General features: G+C 39.3%; 1 protein-coding gene across 3 annotated transcripts in view; it reads right to left on the bottom strand.

The window, feature by feature from the left end:
- slc26a7.L (solute carrier family 26 (anion exchanger), member 7 L homeolog) overlaps positions 1-15847 on the bottom strand; it is a 61180-nt gene that overhangs the window by 22339 nt on the left and 22994 nt on the right. For all 3 annotated transcript variants that reach the window (XM_041566546.1, XM_041566547.1, XM_018268126.2), the window contains exons 5-7: positions 12246-12410; positions 7295-7447; positions 4153-4235 (exon numbers count right to left, since the gene is read on the bottom strand). In XM_041566546.1, the coding sequence (XP_041422480.1) occupies positions 4153-4235; positions 7295-7447; positions 12246-12410 (401 nt within the window). The remainder of the gene's footprint in view (positions 1-4152; positions 4236-7294; positions 7448-12245; positions 12411-15847) is intronic.

Here is a 15847-nt window from a genome sequence, read left to right as displayed (position 1 = left end):
AAGCAAAGTTTGGTGGCTATGAGCAATATCCCCAGTAATGCTTCACTTCGCTTTTTACACAGCATGATAAATAGAAATCTTTAGTAGTTTAATTACATAACCCCAGGGCCGCTCCGGCCATGAGGCAAGGTGAGAATCTTGCCTCAGGCGGCACGGAGCGGCCAGTTACCAGGGGCGGCAAAAAGCTGCCTCTGGTAACTTTAAGAGCCGAATTTCCGTTTTTTAATTTCCGATTTTTTTTCCTTTGCAATATTTTCATTTCAAAGCACAGAATTAGTTTTTTAATGAAAATTTATGTTAGTGACCGCGACATGTGGCATGACAGGCCCTAAAATATTTTCTTTGCTGGGAGACCCTTGGCCATTGCTGGTCCATAGGTATTGATGCAAAAGATTGCATTAGCATATATCATTATATATGTAAACAAAACATTTCATATCTTTTTAAAATGTTTTGAAGCTGTTTACTGTTGTAACTAGGGATGCACCGAATCCAGGATTCGGTTCGGGATTCGGCCAGGATTTGGGCTGTTTCAGCAGGATCTGGATTTGGCCGAATCCTTCTGCCCAGCCGAATGGAATCGGAATCCTAATTTGCATATGTAAATTAGGGTCAGGGAGGGAAATCACATGACTTTTTGTCACAAAACAAGGAAGTAAAAAATGTTTTCCCCTTCCCAACCCTAATTTGCATATGTAAATTAGGATTCAGAATCGGTTCGGTATTCCGAATCTTTCTCAAAGGATTCGGGGTTCGGCCGAATCCAAAATAGTGGATACGGTGCATCCATAGTTGTTACAAATTGCTTCAAAAACTTATATTGAGTTACAAAGCTTGGAAATAACAGTGAACATAATATCATCGTTGGATTTCTTATCCAGTTAAATAAGAGAATAAAATAAGAATGTGAATATTTTTACAGTGCACCATAAGCACACACAAGCGAAAAAACTAATTATATAATGTGAAAAACGGTTTTCTTCAAACAAGCCTTGATTAGGGATTGTAGTCACAACATTTGTAGTCACCATTATTCTGTGCTCCCTCCAATAGCTAGACTCAAACAACAGATGAATACTTTTTGGCACCTTGAGCACTGGGAGTGATTCCTTTCTAGCTGTTGGGACATGGTACACACTGTGCTTCGATCAATACTACCTGTAGTAGTGACACTATTTGTCTAAGACTGCATATAAATATAAGGTAAATATATATACACATATATATATGTTTGGTTTGGGGAACTGTTTGTGATGTCCTGATAAAGGTCCTCTGTGTAGGACCAAAACGTTGACTTACACCATTAAAGCTTTGCACATAAATGAAGTGCCATGAGTGCCCTGTGATCTTTATGATGATATTAAAGCAGCACCTGGGCTTTTTTTGCCTTTTTCTATATATATATATATACAGGTATAGGATCCCTTATCCGGAAGCCTGATATCCAGAAAGCTCCGAAGAGAGAGAGATAGAGTTCCAATGGACAACACACTGTCTTTCGTCAAACCCCAGTTTAAGATAATAGAAATAGAGGTATGGGATCCGTTACCCAGAAACCCGTTATCCAGAAAGCTATGAATTACGGAAAAGCCATCTCCCATAGACTCCATTTTATCCAAATAATCCAAATTTGTAAAAATGATTTCATTTTTCTCTGTAATACTAAAACAGTAGCTTGTACTTGATCCCAACTAAGATATTATTAATCCTTAGGGAGGCAAAACCAGCCTATTGGGTTTATTTAATTTTTACATGATTTTCTAGTAGACTTAAGGTATGAAGATCCAATTTATGGAACGATCCATTGTCCGGAAAACCCCAGGTCCCGAGCATTCTGGATAACAGGTCCCATACCTGTATATAGAAGGACCAGCAACAGCAGGACTTCATTTTTCATCTGCGTATTAAAGGTATATGTACAGCAGACATGATTTCTTTCAAAGCCTTGAGAAAGGTTCCAAAGGGGATCGAAATGTCATGTTGGTTGTACATACACCCTCAATACACAGATAAAAAATGAAGTCCTGGTGTTGCTAGTCTTCAAGCATGTATGTGTAAATAAAAGCCTGCCACAACTTCGCCTCCTTATAACAGAACATTTTTGGACAGGTGCAAAAGGACTGCAATTGCAATGACAATACGTAGTCCGAACTCTGTAAATATTGTTCTATTACAGCAAATGAGGTGTCGGAAAGGAGCAGAACTGTGCGGCTTACTCAAACTGAGGCAGTTAGAAAACTGTATTTATTTAAATAGGGAGCAGCTCTGGTCTCCCTGCACCAACTATGAATGTTGCACAAATGAACCTTATGACCTAAGGTGGCCTATTGTATTATTTACCCCAAATAACTCAGTGACTCTGTCCTGCTCATTTTTCATATTAAAGAAAAACACATTCCAGATTTCCTGTTTGCTTAGGCTTTAGTAACCCCACACACAAACAACATTATAAATTCCTCAGTCTGTAATTCATACCTTTTATCTTATCAGTTTGCTAAGCTTTGACAGAATGGGCCACCTGCTCAGAGTACAGTATGCACAGCTGTACCCTGGATATCTACAGAACCAACATTGGGGCAATTTCACTAACAGGCGAATTTACACCAGAGACCGCTACACCACACTCTGAACGCTGGCAAATTTTCGCTAGCGAAACTTCGGCAGTGCAAGCATTTCATAGCGAATAGAGTTCATTTCTGCCTAGTGCAACTTCACTAGAACTCTTGCACTCTGGTTAATTTGAGTAGGTCGGGTACATAAAAGTCGTATGAAGATCTTTTGTAGTAATGTTGCTGCAAATGCCCAATGAGCCTTAATAAAGACAGAAGAGATCCTCTAATGCCCTAGACATGAGCCCACCCTTATATAAATGTGGTATGCCCCTCAAATTAGTTAAAAAAAATGTGTTCACACGTATGTCTTTAAAGTTTGAGTGAATTTTCGAAGTTAAAAAAGTTCGAATTTCGAAGTAATTTTTTGGATACTTCGACCATCGAATCGGCTACTACGACTTTTGCTCGAACTAAAATCGTTCGAATATTCAACCATTCGATAATCTGTCTCTTTAAAAAAACTTCGGCTTCAATACTTCGCCAAATTAAACCTGCCGAAGGGCTATGTTAGCCTATGGGGACCTTCTAGACCATTTTTCTAAGTCTTTACACATCGAAGTAAAATCGTTCAATCGTACGCTAAAATCGTTCGAATCGTTTGAACGATTTTACTTAGATCGTACGATGGCCAAATTTTGTGAAAAAAGTTGAAGTACTTCAATTCGAGGGTCGAATTTCAAAGTATTTAGCACTTCGAAATTCGAAAAAAGTCTTTTACTTTTTATAGGGTGATAGGCTGAAAAATTCTTTTTTAGGGTACCCTCCTTCCCCCCTACATTTGATAACATATGGCACCTAAACTATACTGTGGGCACATGTGTAGGGCATTAGAATACATTTATGAAGGTTCCCTGGCCTTGTGCAGTGTAATGTGATTGCTGCCATTGTACTTTAACTGCACGGCGAATGCAAATTTGCCATCGCTAGCGTAATTTCAAACCGCTGATCGTAATATCGCTAGCGCAAGCAATCAGTAACTTGTGCGCAACTTCGGATCTTCATGGATTTGCACAGCCCTGGCAAATCTACACCTGGCGGAGTGCGGTGAAGCCATCGCTGGCGCAACTTGGAGGTAAGTAAATTTGTCTTTGGCCATAGACACTGAGATTTTTAAAAGATCAGATCCTCATCGTGAGACCACGATCTTCTCGGAACGATCGTACGAATTTACCATCAACTAAAAAGACCAATTTGCCAGGAAAACAAATGGGAGCTGCCTGCTTGGCCCTGCAAACATAGATAGATTGCACTGGGACCGACAAAGATTTTTTGACCTGGCCAATCAATTTCCTGACAGATGTCAGCCGAAAAATCGTAAGATGTACGATCGTTCAAATCCCACTAACTGCGCAATAATTTCGAAGGATTGGTCGGACTTCCCTAAAATCAGTGGTTCGGCAAGAAGAATCGTCCGTCTATGGGGAGTCTTTCTTTAGACACAGGCAACTCACATTACAATTCTTATAATTTCCAGCCAAATCTACATATGCTCCTAATGTTTAAAACTCATTCCCGTTTACGTTCAAATAAATATACTTACCCTTGCGGAAGGTGTCCCACAACCTCGAGATCATAACCTTGTTCCATGTTAACAAAATAACACACGAGAGATGTTAAAATTATCTGTACAAAAATAAATATGTATGTTACATGCAATTTAGAAAGGTTTAATAAAAAAAAAAAAAAACACAGGCTGGAGATATTTTTCATTTCAGGCCTCAGCAATGGGAGTGGTCCTGGCCCCTATAAGTTAAGCCTGTTGTCTACTGACCAAATAAACACAACTTTTTCACTTTCGCAACAAAGAGGTGCTGCAGTGGTATCTTTTCTTCTATATGTTTTGTCCCTGGCAAGGGTTTTTGGACTGCTCTGCACCCTGCCCGAAAGGGTTTTGAAAGGTGGTTAAAGCACACACATTCTTTCACTACTCCTATAAGTTAAACGGGTCCTCAACCCAAAACCTTTTTTCTGCATAGCAACATAAATGTAGTTCTAAGCAATACATTAATTATACATTTTCAGTTGGTTTAAAAGTTGTCATAATTGCTATTAAAAACTGTTATATGTCTGGCTGTTTATATTCTCTGCACTGCTGGCTCTGACTTGTGAAACAATGTTGCAAGCCAGCTGATAATTGCTTATTAAAAGACCTGGAGGAGACGCCTGTTATAATATGAGAACCAGAGAACTTCTCTGTATCTCATTGCATGTATTACATATTTACAGTTATTTCTCGCTCTAAACTGGGGTGGCTATTATTGGTCACTGCCAAGGACTGAGGGTCAGTGAGACTTTAAAATCCTAGTATTTCAGTAAAGCACTGTGACTATGTGACTATGTGACTATGTGACTTCAATTATGAAGCCCTCCAGGAATGTCACTCGGGTGTCATTGCTCTGTAACATGAGAATTTAGAGGAAGTTCCTGAGTACATATATTTACACCAAGATGTATGTAAGAGGCAACTTTTGATCCTTCTCTTTGAAGACATCCAGTTTCACACAAATGATTGACGTTATATTAAAAAAATAATTTTCTTGTACAGTATGATGATGGCACTTGCTGGTGTGCGAGGTTAAGTTCCTCCCTGTAACTACATTACAAAGCTAAGCAATTTGACTGATGTGCAAGCGAATACAGTATGTTGAGCCCATGGATTAGTGTAATTGGTTTTATGAATAGCACCATCTCTCTGTATTTCCACAACCAAAAACCTGGAGTATATTTTTAGAGACCTCTTGATCTTGAGCCATTTTGAAATTTCCAACAACCCCACCATCTAACTCACTAATTTTTGCTGCCATTTTGGTCATTTGTATTTATCCTTAACCTTCTCCTCCTTTAGAATGTCACCTTTATTTCTCAGCCTTCTTACAGTCACGAACTACTCCACCCCAAAGTCCTTTATATTTGTCCTGAATGTGAATCTCTTCACAATCCCTATCAGTCCTCCTGCCTGCTTTCCTCTTTCCTGCTCATTCTGTCCCATCCATGGGGTATATTTATCAAAGGGTGAAGTTAGAGGTCCCACGGCCCTCTAGAGTAAAATCCCGCCACTCTCCATTCATTTCTATGGGATTTTTCATCAATGGGTGAAAGTTCATCCTTTGATAAATACGCCTTTCAAAATTCCATAGAAATGAATGGAGAGTGGCGGAATTTCACTAAAGAGGACTGTGGTGATCTCTAATTCAGTCTTTGATAAATATACCTCCATGTGTTGGGGTTACCCATCAACCTACTAATTTTCCCCCATTTTGTGACCTTTGTTGATTGAGCTGTGCTAGAACACCTCTGTAGCTTGTTCTTAGCCCTTATCTTTGCAGACATGGGTCTTTGCTCAATCCCTATGGCACTTGGTCTGACTCTTATGATGCATATGGCATTTATTTTATTAGCATACATTGTCCATCCCACAATGTTCCTTCATTTACTCTCAAGTACTGCATTTGCTCCTAAAACTCTATGGTTGTTGCTTCACTTTGAAGGCATCATTTCCACATTCATTGGCTCTGTATTCCAAAAACGTTCACCAATATCCAATCAAGTTGCCATTCCAAAGCACTGATTGCATTAAACATCAAATATTTGTAAAACAGAAGTATCTGAATGTAGATAATAACACCCTTGATGTAAAATATTATATGTCATTGAAGACTTCCTTGATCATATTCTGTATAGGATATAGGCCACAGTTATAGTGCCTTCATATAGGTCATGTAAATCATTAGATTGAATAACTGGGGAGCGTTTCCTTTGCCCGACATAAAATTTAATAGTGCATACAATTTTATAACAAATTTCACTTGAAACTGAAACTTGAAAAATGTAAAAGATTTTTTTTTATTCCCATTACAATGGATTTTAGTAACACAACACTTATAAACAACCAGTAATCCCTTGGGATTTTAGTCTGTACAAATCATCCATTATGGGAAAATACCAGCGGTGTTAAATTCTCACTTGTGTACTTGACACCCTCCCATCCCCCCACCCAATGGCCTTATTAACCTCCTGATTTTGGTAACTCTGGAGCACACCAAGGGCATGCCAAACTGTACAGCTGCCTATTGCACTGGCTTAAAGGATGATCCTACAGGAGGGAGTCTGGCTGCATATGAAACTGAAACCCTTCTACTTACAACAGGTATGAGATTCCTTATCTGGAAACCTCACTTCCAATTACAGGAATGCTATTTTCCATAGACTGCCTTTTAATCAAATAATTCAGATTTTCTGCTTTTTCTCTGCAATAATGAAATTGTATCTTGTACTTGTTCCCAACTAAGGCAAAACAATTTGATTGGGTTTATTTAATGTTTAAATGCTTTTGTAGTAGACCTAAGGTATGGTAATTCAAATGACAGAAAGATCCGTAATCGGGAAACCCCAGTTCCCGAGTATTCTGGATAACAGGTCCCACGCCTGTATACAGATATGACACCTTTGAATTTCTCATATGCACAGTACAAGGAATACCTCAGCTGATTCTGACCCTAGATAACAAAACCCAAACTTCAGTGAAAACTCTGAGCAATTTCTGGCATGCTGATATGTCAGAAATGTCATAAAATTACCTTCCTTTTATCTTACTAACAAAAGGATACAAAGCAACTTTCTAAACACCAACCTACAACGAGAAGCTAAATATATAATATTTAATATAATTATAATATACTCACCAGTATCAAATCAATGGGAATCTCCATTCTTATTCTACTTTTATATCGTTGATTTAACTCTTTTACCAAGACAAGCACCACGAGGCAGATAATGGATATAATCACTGCTGCAACTGTTGCATTTGTGATGTTTTTCAGTATGTAAATATAGATCTGGGGTAAAAACAATATGGAGAAGTTGTCAGTGAAAAAGGAAACCCTTTTCCCTTGAATGAAGGTTATGATCAATAACGATTTTTTATTAATTTACCTTTCGAACTTTGTAGTGAAAAAACATAGATTCTGGGGGTTTCTTTTAATATAAGGCCTAAATTATATCAGGTGCCCAAAATGAAGCGGCTCCACCATGTATTGAATCAAATGAGTTTAGGATACATTTCGCAGTTGTCCATGGTTCCCTTTGCAAGACAATATAATTTAAAAGTCCAGTCAATGGAGGTTTCCAATGAAAACTAGGGCAAAGTAGTAAATGTGTCAAGAATTTGGCACATGATCGATATCATTTTGAGGAACTGAACATTGTGTCACACTCTCAAGAACCTGTCAAATCTAAGCTGTATCTTCCAAAAAATAGCAAAAAAAAAAATCAAAATGGCCACGAGGATGTCAATAGCAATTCTGAGTGTGCTTTTGAAGGATATTTACTGTAGTGACACAGCATCAAATTGCTAATAACAAATAACAGTCTTGCAATGAAAGGGGCAAAGTAAAAAGCAAACCAATCATGTCCTGTAGATCATGCTGGTTCTGCCTTGGAGTTAACTTCTTCTATATCAATACAATAGCCAATGGCTGAATCCCGAAACCTTTGTAATTTTAAACCGAAGTACTATATGAGGGTGGGGATCAAACCTGTGCGTTCCCTTCCTGCTAAAATTTTGTGGGTTACAAATTGTTTGGGTGTTTAAGAACTGCTGCTAACGTGGGGAAATTGGCTGAAACATTTTTCCTTCCTAAACCCTTATATCATAACAGTGACACCATTTCAGTTAGGGTTGTGGACATTGGTTTAGTTTTTTGGTTACCATCCATGTGTGTGACTGTGTCCATGTGTATGCCAAAGTACAGATATGTTGTTTGTGTATTTTAAGAGCTTTGCTTTTTTAAAAGAACCAGAGCATTGCCAGCTCTGAAGGTAGAAGAGAAATGGTTGAGCACTTTGGCCGCTACCACAGCAAGTACAATGTTGTCAAGACGTAGGTTCATCAGGTCCTGTTGGGATTTGGGAGGTAGATTTAACAGACAATGTGGTATCACTGGGAGGGAATTTCAAGTATTGCTCCCAATGTATCTATGTCAACTTTTATTGGCATTCCTACTTGTAAAAAGCACAGACAGATGATCTTGTACAGGCAGCCTGTCAGTAAACGAAGTACTCTATAACCTGCAACATTGCTGTGCTATAAAACAGATCTATTCTGAGACCTGGAAGTCTCCAACCAACCTGTATGAATCTGTGGAATTGTATTATACAGTAACCCCAATAAAGACAGTCCAGCCAGTTAGCTAATACCTTTAAAAGCAATAGCCTTGGATAGATGATCCAAAATCAACTGCAGGATCTCCATTATCGGCATGCTATTATGTCATGTGTATGTTCTTATGGAATAAGTTAACAATCATTGCTTTGGCACGAATGTGCATTACAGATAGGGCTTTCTGTTGACGTACCTGGCAACAACATCACACCAAGTCCTGAAAACAATCATTCGCTGGCTACGAAAATACCCCTCCATTTGCCATTAAATAAGCCTGACGCATATGTACACAATAGAGGCCTTTCATAATGGAATTCATATAAAACAGATGGTTTATGCAGGGCATTTAATCAGTCTTTGTATAAATGTATTCCATTCAAAATGCGGTTCCTGGTTTGATTACATCCAAATGCTACACTGGTGCCTAGTTTGCTACAGAAATATACTGATAACTTTCACTTTATGCTTTACACAGGTGATACAAAGTGCAGCCTCCTAAAACAACTGATATATTAGATAGATAGATAGATAGATAGATAGATAGATAGATAGATAGATAGATAGATGATAGAAAAATAGATAGATAGATGGATGGATAGATGATAGAGAGATGGCACATAGATAGACAGGTGCAGTGTCCCCCATCATCTTGCAGCGCAGGAGCTCCCTAGCTTGCACATCTGAATGCCATAGAAGTTAGGGTGCTTTCCAGGGGATCCCCTTATGCCACCAACCTGTATATTATTCTAGGAGTGCAAAGACTAAAATGTGGTCAAATGGCTTAAAGGAGAAGGAAAGATACAGAGGCATTTTATTGCCAATAGATTAGCTGCAATAGTCAAAGCTAGAATGCTATATTTATGCTGTATAATGTTTTACCATACCAGAATAAAAAGCTCTAGAAACTCTCTGTTTGTTTAGGATAGGAGTTGCAGTATTAATGTGGTGTGACATCACTTCCTGCCTGAGTCTCTCCCTGCTCTGGGCTCAGATTACAGTAGAGAAGGGGGGGGGAGGGGGGAGAGGAGCAAACTGAGCATGCTCTTGCCCAGGGCAATGAGGTTTAAGCTGAAGGCAGGAAGTCTGATACAGAAGCCCATGAGTACACAATAGAAGTAAAGAAATGCTGTGTTTCTTTTGACAGGGGACTCAGAGAAGCACTACTTTGAGGTTTTACTGGTATTTTTAGGTGGACCTTTCTGATAAGGCTTACTTAGTTTTAACCTTTCCTTCTCCTTTAACCCCTGAACTATTTCATCTGCAGGTAATAAACCCACACTTGGAATGACACCATTAAAGAGCGACCCTGCTAGACTGAGTGGCTGACAATTTTCATAGTTTGGGGCCCAAGCATTGATGGATATTTTTGGATATTTTGGAATTTTTGATCAGCTTCAGTCTAAGAATCCAGCTGATGAACAAGTCAAGGTGATTAAAAGTGTCCAACACTTTTTTATTGTCAAGCAGGTTCCCTACTGCCATTCTAGTCTGATTTTAGTTTATGGTCTAATTTTTTATGATATTGTTTTTGCTTTAGGCAACAACTGATGGTGAATACAACACTAGGCTAAAGTGTCCATAAAACCACGTTCTATTGAGATACAATATTGCACACCAGTCGCCAACAATGCAAACATATCCAAGCTTCCGATTTTTATTGGTTACGTTTTATGGACGGCATAAAGCAGCCCGCTGAGATAAGCCCTTCTTGTTATAGGTAGGTATAGTGGTTTTGATGTACATTTATAGAGCAATATAAACGAGCCATTCACCTTAAAACCTTTTGTATGCTGTATTCTAAGGTAATCTGCCATTTTTTTGTGGCTTTTGAATGATCTAGTGAAACTTATTAGTTTAGTTTAACAAGTTTCTACAGTTTTATTGACGAAAGACAAGGAAAAATTATTTCAGATCCGTCTTTGTCCTCCAAAGGTAGATGGAGTTATTCATTTGCAGCCTTCTTAAATGGGGGATCATGTTCACTATTTTCGTCATCCCCCCTCCCATTGTAATGACTTACGTGATACCCCGGGTCAGTGCTCCTGTTAGCAGAAAACTGCACTGACCCTGGGTACTTGAAAGCCAGCAATTCTCTTCTTTCTTCAAAATCCTGCAGCTGTAGCATCTGCAGTAGAGTAAAAAGGCTGGCCTTTTTTGTTAAAGTCCGGTGCACATGTGGGCTTGCACAAATACCGGGGGACGTGGAGCTTTCTGCTAACGGGAGCACCGGCCCAGGGTATCAGGTAAATTATTACAATCCTTGGGTGTAGCCCAAACATTTGGCACCCTCCATGGATTGGACATTTTCTGCTCCTTTAAAGGCTGAAGATACTGCTTACATCAGTGCTCCAGACTACCTGCCCTATGGTCCTACTTAAAGCCTGCAATTTACATAATTGTTTCCGTTTTTTACACTGCTAATATCATGAATTTGCAAGAGAAATGTTCTGTCTGTCTGGTCTCCATTTACAGATACAGGAAGTGTCTCCTGAAACTCCTATAAATTCATATAAACCATGGGAAATGCTAAACTAAACTAAAAGAAAAAATAAATAAATTGTAAAAATGCTCTGAAGTACAGGTATGGAACCTGTTATCCAGAATGCTCAGTGCCTGGGGTTTTTCCGGATAACATATTTTTCTTTATTTTGGATCTTCATACCTTAAGTCTACTATTAAACATTAAATAAACCCAATAGGCTGGTTTTTGCTTCCAATAAGGATTAATTATATCTTAGTTTGGATCAAATTCAAGGTACTGTTTTATTATCACAGAGAAATAATAAATAAAATGGAGTCTGTGGGAGATGGCTTTTCCGTAATTCGGAGCTTTCTAGATAACAGGTTTCCCGGATAACAGATCCCATCATTATCATGTTAATTTATTTTTTATAAAAGATGACAGTAACACACAGATATATCTATAAAGGTTACAGAGTCTTATAGGTACTAAATATATCCGTGGCAGGGCATTGATCATGGCTGAGGTCATTCTTTCTACAAGTCAGACTTCCTGCCAGTAATTCTAGTGGAAAACAATGCAGTGAGCCTCTGAGCCAAGTTGCTTCCAAATTCAAGGTCGGGGATGTTTTATATATATATTATGAACGTTAAAATATGCAAACATTTTCCACTTTGAACAATTTGTATTTATTTCTGCTGTGGAACAACTTGTAGTTACAGAATTAATTTAATTTAGAACTGCTACTTTCTTACAGAACTGAGAATGGGAACTTCATACTGATATTTGTCACACAGGTATTTATCTTTCAGCTCCTATGGAAACCGGCATTCTGGCAGACATAAGTGCATTACTCTATTAAGGAGAGATTAAAATAAGTAGTTTAACACAATCTCTGCATCTGTTATGAAAGGGTTTTTGTCTACCTTTCCCATACAGTATGACTGTTCACAGGTTAGGCAAATATCTGCCTACATGAGAAACACTGCGACAAAGAAAGCATTGGACTTACATTGAACATCCCCAAGGGCCCTGAGATATAAGGCATTTTCAATCCTAGCAGGTACTTCACTTGTGACGTCACCACATGCGTAGCTGCTCCCGTCGTCATTGAACTAACAACTGGCTCCGACAGAAGGAAAGTGGCGCAGCCCAGATTGCACACAAAGAGGCAGATCTAAAAAGGAATATATACAGATGGAATAAGCATTAAATAAAAGATATTAGTAGAAAATTAAAAAACACCTGGTTACGTTGGTTGGTTTTTATTCAACGAGACAGGCACATATAAACAAACTATCGCTCAGTAATCCCAATTAGACGTGACAAGAGGCCCCCAGAGACCCCTAATTTACAACCCAGCTCAGTAGGTTAAGCAAAATAGTCAGAAAGGTCACTAAACATAAACAATGGGAGGTATCAATCTTATAGGGGGTCTCCCTTTCCTAGCAGAGGAATCAGATCACTCAAATAATTGATTCCAGTACAAACAAAATCTAACAAAATAACTGCCTTTTGCACAAATCATGCATGTAGACAGACATGGGGGCAAATTCACTAAGATTCGTAGTTGCGCCAGGCATAACTTCGCCGCACTTCGCCAGGCGTAGTTTCGCCAGCGCTCCGCAAATTCACTAAAATCCGAAGTTGCGCTCAGTGGTAGCGTAAACGAAGCGGTTACGCTAGCGATGCTTAATTTGCATACGGCGCCAAATTCAAATTTCAATGGAAGAATACGTAGAATCACTACAAATGCCTGGGAAACCTTCAAAACATCAAATAAATTTTTTTTTTTGCCCTACACATGTGCCCACTGTATAGTTAAGTTGCCATGAGTTAGGAAATGTAGGGGGGAAGGAGGGGGGCCCCAAAATTTTTTTCAATCTTTTTCAGCCTATCACCCATAATATAGAAAAAAAACAGCGTTTTTTGGGACTTAGAAAATTTTTAACTTTTTTTGAAGCAATCCCTATCTACCTCTATTGCGCTTCGCCTGGTCTGAGGTGGCGAAGGAAGTCTAGCGTAAAAGGTAGCGTTCAGTACAATGCGCACGTTAGTAAATTTGCGTAGTTACGTCCGTTGCACAAATTCGCCAGGCGTAAGGGTGCGAAGTAACACTAGCGAATTTACGCCAGCGTTCGTTAGTGAACTTGCGAAGTAACGAAAATGACCAACGTTAGCGAATTGACGCTAGCGTTAGGCGCTTCGGCGCATAGTGAATTTGCCCCATGATGTCTGGTGATTGTAACAGAGTGAGCTCTAATATAATTTCTAGGCAAAAGGAAGCCCCCCTATAGGATATATTGGATCTAACCAGGGCCGGACTGGGAGTAAAAAGCAGCCCGGGCAAAAAGATCAAAGCAGCCCACATGTAACTCATCCACTCATATATTGGGGTAAAACTGCAAAAAAGTATGTGCATAAAGAGCTGCTTTTCTCACTTAAGTGTAATTAATGTAAAATATGTGAAAGATTCTGCAGCCTTGTGCCTTTATATGGTCACAGAACAACCCCTCAGTGACTTCTAATATCCTTATCATTTACAGTAGGGGGTACATTATCCCTTATAATACATGAGTGATGCTCAGAGTTCCCTGTATAATTCAGCCTGCAGCCTTGTGCCTTTATATGGTCACAGAAAAACCCCTCAGTGACTTCTAATATCCTTATCATTTACAGTAGGGCAGGGGCACCCAGGTTATTTGTCATTTACATCAGTCCAACCTATGTCACACAGGGCATCATTGCTCACATAGTGCGTGGGCATTGAAAATAATGTAACTCGTAGGAATACTTGCTGTTTGCTGTTTTAATTGGGAGATCTCAACACACAAACTAACTCTTGGTAGAGAGTACTTGAATGATTATATTTTTAGTAATATGTTTATCACTTTAAATATGTGTATATTTTTAAGGTCATACATCAACATCAGTTTTAGTTGCTGCTTAGTTATAGATGTTATAATGAGCCTATAATGGGTAGTATAAGTAAGTAAGTCACTTTCCAGCTGGGGCTGTTACTGTTGCTTTGTCAATTTATTTTTTTATTTGTTACTGGGACCTTTTATTTTTAGATGGTACTTTTCTTTTTGTAGAAGAAAAAGAAGACATGAAAGCTTAGAAGGTGAAGGAAGTGAGGGGTTAACTTATGTTTCCTGTCGTTTATTTTGTCACAACTTGGATAGGGTTATATCATTCAAAACATTTATTTCTTGTCCAGAGCCAATACATAGAATAGAATAGTTTCACCTATAATCTAGTGATAAAAGCTGCTAAATATTACAATCAGCTCACAGTTGATGAGGATCACGATAAAAAAAAATTAGATTACAGTAACCACTCACTTGCTTAATTCAGTATACAGTTTAAGATGAAAGGTGCACCTCCCCCAGTAGTTGAAGTCAATCTACTGAAAGCATAACAAAGTAGGAGCACAGTTCTGTGCTGCGTCTGCTGCTTCTCCCCACCGCTGTCTGCAGAAGGCAATAAATAAGCAGACAGGCAGCTCAGGAGTCTGCCGTGCGGGGGACTGAGGAGCAGTCCGGCGCTGCCACTGCTTCTGCTTCCGGTTTCATGACTGAAGAATCACCGCCCACTCTGCCCTGCTTTGCGCATTTAAAGGAGCAGTCGCGCTCTTGGGTATGTTCTACTTCTTAAAAATCTTGCGAGCGGCCCACTTGAGCTAAAAATAAAGCAGCCCCTCGGGAATTTGCCCGAACATACAGATTGCCAGTCCGGGCCTGGATCTAACTGTCAATGACACCCAACTCCTGCATGAAGACAGAATAACACATGCTGAGAGAGATAAACTTGATTACAGAATTTTTAATTGATTATATAGAAAAAGCAACTTATTTCAGTATGCTGAAGCTTATATTCAATTTTCATTTTCGCAATGTTTTTAGGCACTCATTAGAGTAGCACTGCTGCTGAAAAATTCAAATAGATTCTCAACTTCTTCATAAAATTGTAACTATGTTTTTCACATAATCATTTAGAACAAGATTTAAATTGTGTGCAGCACATGCTTCTTTATACAAGCTTGTAAGCCTGAGTATCTTCCACTCATGTTGACAGCCCCATCATTACTCTGACCAGTGGCGTAACTACCGGGGGAGCAGGGGGTGCAATTGGGCCAGGGCCCGCACCCCCGCAGGGCCCCCCGGGAATCACGCTGGCTGGAGTCGGCTGCAGCGCCGCACAGACGAGGGTGGGGGGCGGGCCACCTAGTTCCGTCACTGACGCTGACCTCTACAGTTTTTAAGATCTATACCTATATCATTTAGAATTCTTATGACCTCATTTTCAAAGTTCTCTGCACTGTGGTCTGTGGCCAAATATCTTACAACCACACTTAGCTGATCCTTTTTTGATATGTCTGCAGTTGTGTCTAAGATGGAATAAAAAGGCTGCTGATTAATTTGTCTTAATATTTTCCTGCAATAAACAGTCACTTAACAGAACGGTCATTTTATTTTGGATTGCTGTATTTATTTTTGCCTCATTAGATAATCAGGGTTGGACTGGGCCGGCGGGACAATGGGAAAAAACCCGGTGGGCCCTGGTCCTCATGGGCTCCTGCCGGACCAGACCTGCTTCCCCGATTAGTGCTGT

The sequence above is a fragment of the Xenopus laevis genome, chromosome 6L, assembly GCF_017654675.1.
Source record: "Xenopus laevis strain J_2021 chromosome 6L, Xenopus_laevis_v10.1, whole genome shotgun sequence".
Classification (NCBI taxonomy): domain Eukaryota; kingdom Metazoa; phylum Chordata; class Amphibia; order Anura; family Pipidae; genus Xenopus; species Xenopus laevis.
Note: the sequence above shows the minus strand (reverse complement) of the source record. Positions and strands in the feature narration are given on the sequence as shown.